The 5,048-nt window shown below is 53.6% G+C and overlaps 1 protein-coding gene across 1 annotated transcript in view; it reads left to right on the plus strand.

The window, feature by feature from the left end:
* Window positions 1-5,048, plus strand: part of BAIAP2L2 (BAI1-associated protein 2-like 2) — a 39,576-nt gene that overhangs the window by 17,493 nt on the left and 17,035 nt on the right. Inside the window, exons 5-7 of the mRNA XM_011964330.1 lie at window positions 3,040-3,111; window positions 3,339-3,455; window positions 4,335-4,481. Coding sequence (XP_011819720.1) covers window positions 3,040-3,111; window positions 3,339-3,455; window positions 4,335-4,481 — 336 coding nt within the window. The remainder of the gene's footprint in view (window positions 1-3,039; window positions 3,112-3,338; window positions 3,456-4,334; window positions 4,482-5,048) is intronic.

Consider the following 5,048-nt stretch of genomic DNA (forward strand, 5'->3'; position numbering starts at 1 on the left):
CATCACGCTGGGCTAATTTTTGTATTTTTAGTAGAGACAGGGTTTTGCCTTGTTGGCCAGGCTGGTCTCGAACTCCTGACCTCAAGTGATCCTCCCACCTCAGCCTCCCAAAGTGCTGGGACTACAGGCGTGAGTCATCACGCCTGCCCCATTGTCAACCTCTTGATGGACCCATTTCTTCAGGAGCTTGGCATCCTTTCCATTAACCCAGTGATGCCTGGGACCTACCAGCTGGGGGCATCCTGGGTCTGTGTCCTCTGCTTCATTGGTGATCACAGCCAAGCCACGACAACAGGAAGAGCTATGATATGGCTGTCCTGCTGAAGCGCACATTGCCACCACGTACCTTTATTCACACATGACCGGAAGCAGAAGCAACACCATTTCATGATACAGGACTCAGCTTGTTCCTAAGTGATTTTTCCTGGGCAAGAGGAAGGGAGTGGGGCAAAGAGAGTTAGCAGGAAAGGAAAGAGCCCCAGCTTGTCTGCTGAGCTGACAGCAGGAGCCCTTCGGGCTGCATTTGAAGCATACCTTAGAAGAGCTCCTGCACCCAGGCCTTTTGGGGAGAGCCTGTCCCATCTCCCAGGGCTCTCAGGGCAGGTTGTGACAGCCTCACTGGCTAGGCTCTGCTTCCTCCGGCATCATCCGTGTCCTTGTTGCCTCTGCAGACCAGTCCTGCTGTAACTGAGTGTTCTCTGCAGGTCTGTCCTTTGAGTCTATGCATTTGAAGTACTTTCCGTGACTTTTGGTGTGGTTCAAGTCAGTCTCTCCAGGTGCCATTCACCATCTTTGTAAGTGCTCTGGTTACAAGGTTGCCTGGGTTTTGAGGGTCTGCCCCAAGCCCTGTTGTTTATATTGTGCATTTTTGCAGAAGGTGGGGATTTTCAGGAACATGTGGATTCTGATTGACAGAAAGCTGGGACTGTCTCTTTACAAGCGAGGTCACAATTTTTTTTTTTTTTTTGAGACGGAGTTTTGTTCTTTTATAAGGGCACAATCTTGGCTCACTGCAACCTCTGCCTCCTGGTTCAAGCAATTCTTCTGCCTCAGCCTCCCCAGTAGCTGGGATTACAGGCAGCCGCCACCATGCCCAGCTAATTTTTGTATTTTTAGTAGAGACGGGGTTTCAGCATGTTAGCCAGGCTGGTCACAAACTCCTGAACTCAAGTGATCTGCCTGCCTCGGCTTCCCAAAGTGCTGGGATTATAGGCGTGAGCCACCGCGCCCAGCCTGAGGTCACAAAATTTAAGGAGGCAGCGCTGTGACGTTCATACTAGCACAGGGTCGGGAAGGCTTCCTTTTAATTGGATCCAGCAGAAAGCGGCCCCCCATCAAGTAGAAGCATCCAGCTGGCATTTTTATAACAATGCATGTTTCTGTTTACTGTTCTATCATTCTGCAAACCTGAGTGCTACTTCCTTCTTGGTGCTGACACCCTTCTGTACACACACACTGGCAGCCATAGCTCAGGGTTTCGGTACCAAAGAAGCCCCCTCAAGCTCCCGTGCAGACCAGTGGGCACCAAAGTTTGGGAAACAACTGTGGGAGAAAACCTTAAACTTTGAAAAATTTATTATGTAGTGATTTTTTTCTGCATACTGGGAGGAGACTGCCAGCATCCCTTTTCTGGGCGATCCCCTAGCCCCATGGGATGGTGTGAAGACACCTAGGGCAGGAGGAAGGACCCACTGCGTGAAAAGGGTGTGTGGACAGAGGCTGCGCAGAGGCGGGAGGGCCTCCAGAGGAGGCGTTTCCGCGGGGCTGGGGAAGCAGCTCTTGTGCCCCATGGAGCCTGAACCCTCTTGCAGCTGGAAGGATTTAGGTCCAACTCCTCAACAACATGGAGTGACTCAGAGAAAGCTGATAGAGAATACAGAATATAGGAGAATACAGGGCACCACATGGGCCCACAGAATCGAAGCTCATCAAGCTCTCAGAGAGCAGCTGGTCAAGCCTTTCCTTTTTTTTTTTTTTTTTCTTTTTTCTTTTGAGACAGAGTCTCACTCTGTCACCCAGGCTGGAGTGCAGTGGTGTGATCTCAGCTCACTGCAACCTCTGTCTCCTGGGTTCAAGCGATTCTCCTGCCTCAGCCTCCTGAGTAGCTGGGACTACAGGCATGCACCACCACGCCCAGCTAATTTTTGCATTTTTAGTACAGATGGAGTTTCACTATGTTGGCCAGGCTGATCTCGAACTCCTGGCCTCAGGTGATCCACCCACCTCAGCCTCCCAAAGTGCTGGGATTACAGGCGTGAGCCAGCATGCCCAGCCTGGTCAAGCCTTTCCTGTTACAGATGGGGCAACTGAGGTCCAGAGATGGGTGGCAACTTGTCCAAAGTCACAAAGCAAATAAGAGGCAGAACTAGAATGAGGACGAAGCTTCTGAGCCTGAGCCCAGCAGCCTTTCCTGTCCTGCCCTGGTGGCCAGACATCCACTTGTCATGGGAACCTGTCACCTCTCAGGCCCATCTGAGACCTCAACAGCTTCTGAGTGTTTTTGCTGGGCTGTGCCCTGCCCATGGTGCTGAGGACACAGAGGTGAGCCATGGCCATAACAGCTCCGAGGGGCTATGCATGGGGGCCTGGCCATAAATTCTATATACAACTGGAGGAATGGACAGTGAAGAAACAAAATGTGCACGCATTCCAGAAACAAAACAAGGGAGCAATGGATTCTGCTTGGGGAAGTCGGGAAGACAGGAAGCTGGCATTGGAAGATAGGAAATTCCAGGCAGAGGGAATGACATCATCAAAGTACAACTAAGAATAAGACAAAAAATAAGAACCAGAAGACTCTGACACATTTATCAAGGGTTCGTTTCCAGCCAGCACTGCACTAAACATTGTGAATGTTTCACCATTTCATCCTCCCCCCCAGCCAGGTGCTCTTCTTGTCTCCGTTTCTCTGACAGGTGGGCAGGTGCCTGGTGTACTAGAAGCATGGTGGGCAGGCTGTTACACAGAAAGTGCAAGGGGGTGCCGGGGCCTGGGAACAGTAAGGGGGCCTTGATCACCCTCACCCTGCACTCTGCTCAGGTGCAGACATTCCATGGAGACCTGCTGCAGCACATGGAGAAGAACACCAAGCTGGACATGCAGTTCATCAAAGTAAGTCTGGCCTCCCCCCTCGGCCCCCAACCCATCATAGGCAGGACCCCCTCTCCCATTTGACAGGTGGGCACAGGCCAGTGCTGAGCGTTGACTGGGCCCCAGATTATCCATGTTCCTAGCTGAGCCCCGAGTCTCCAGACTTTCAGGGTCCTGATCTCTGTAAGGGGTGTCTTGAGCTCTCTGATGTGGGGGGATTCTCTCTCCCCAACTCCACCCTACTCCAGGACAGCCGCCAGCACTATGAGCTCGAGTACCGCCACCGGGCGGCCAACCTGGAGAAGTGCATGTCTGAGCTGTGGCGCATGGAGCGCAAGAGAGACAAGAATGTGCGGGAGATGAAGGTGCGAGGGCCGGGAAGCGGGGGAGGGCCGGCAAGGGCGGGTGGGCAGACCTTAGGGCGAGACCGGGCCCTGGGAACCCTGAACACCTCCCTGAGCTCCCCTACCGAGCACCAGCACAACTGTGATGAGCGTGGCTGGGGAGGTCAGCCAGCCCCTGGTGGGGTGGGCGTCACTAGCTCTCAGGGCCACGCCCAGCATCGCCCCTTGCCCTGTGGCTTCCTGGCCTTCCCCAGAATCCCCGGGCCTCTCCTGCAACCCCATCCCACCTCCCCCGTCTCCTACTTCACCGAGAAAATTGCTCGCTTGAACATGGTGCCAAAGCTGTCATCCACCAGCTGTCCATCCTCCTCCCCTCCCTCCTCCCAGGCAGAGGTATCCCGCCCCGCTAAGTCCATTTCCCCCTCCTGAGCCTGGGCCCCCATCCCTGGCCAATGTCTCCAAGATCCAAACCCTCTACCTCCCTTCCCGTCTCTTCTTCTGGCTCCTGGCTCCTTTAAGTGAATTCATGCCTCCCCTCCTCAGAACCTTCCCCCTAAATAGGGGCTATTAACCTACTCATTCATATTCTCATTAAACCCGTCCCCCTGCCCCCCTCCCCCCAGCCCGTGCTTGGGCTTGTGCTGGGTGCCAGGGACAGAGCGATGGCTCAGACACCAGCCCTGCTTGTGAGAAGCACCCGGGCGAGGGGGACGCAGGGCCCAGACTCATAACAAGGCTGCCGATGAGGGGGCAGGCTTAGGAGCTAGGATGGGCTGGGTGATGGGGCTTGGGGAGGCGCAGTCAGGAAGGACAGGGGGCTTGAACAGCTGGCGCCTGTGGGCGAGGTGGATGGGATGAGACACACCCACCGCCCCCAGCCAGAACTCCCATTCCCTCCAGGAGAGTGTGAACCGGCTGCACGCCCAGATGCAGGCCTTCGTGTCTGAGAGTCAGCGGGCGGCTGAACTGGAAGAGAAGCGGCGCTATCGCTTCCTGGCAGAGAAGCACCTGCTACTTTCCAACACCTTCCTGCAGTTCTTCGGCCGGGTGAGCTGAACTGGGGGACAGCAGGCGGGGCGCTTCTAGGAGCTGCCCCCCGCCCTGAGTGGCCGTACACAGAGATTTCCCTGCCTTCCTCCCTCTTCCCTCGCTTCCTGCCTCTTCCCTCCCTTCCTGGCTCTTCCCTCTCTTCCTGCCTGTCTGTAGAAATTCATTTTATTTTGCTCTCTCCGTCCATTTCTTTCTTTGTTTCTGGGTTTGCTTGTATCAGTGTACATTCACTCATTTATTCACTCGTGATATTGTTTGTTTTTAATGCATTCACTAATTCATGCATTTATTCATGTGTGCACCATTTTTTAATTCCTGCTTGTATATTTTCACAATTCACAAATTCATTAATTGATAGGTTTGTTCAGTTATTGTCTATTAATTTTCTCATATTTATTTATTATTTATTTATTTATTTATTGAGACAGCGTTTCACTCTTGTTCCCCAGGCTGGAGTGCAATGGCCCAATCTTGGCTAACAGCAACCTCCACCTCCCGGGTTCAAGCGATTCTCCTGCCTCAGCCTCCCGAGTAGCTGGGACTACAGGCATGCGCCACCACGCC

The sequence above is a fragment of the Colobus angolensis genome, unplaced genomic scaffold (assembly GCF_000951035.1).
Source record: "Colobus angolensis palliatus isolate OR3802 unplaced genomic scaffold, Cang.pa_1.0 Scaffold65, whole genome shotgun sequence".
Classification (NCBI taxonomy): domain Eukaryota; kingdom Metazoa; phylum Chordata; class Mammalia; order Primates; family Cercopithecidae; genus Colobus; species Colobus angolensis.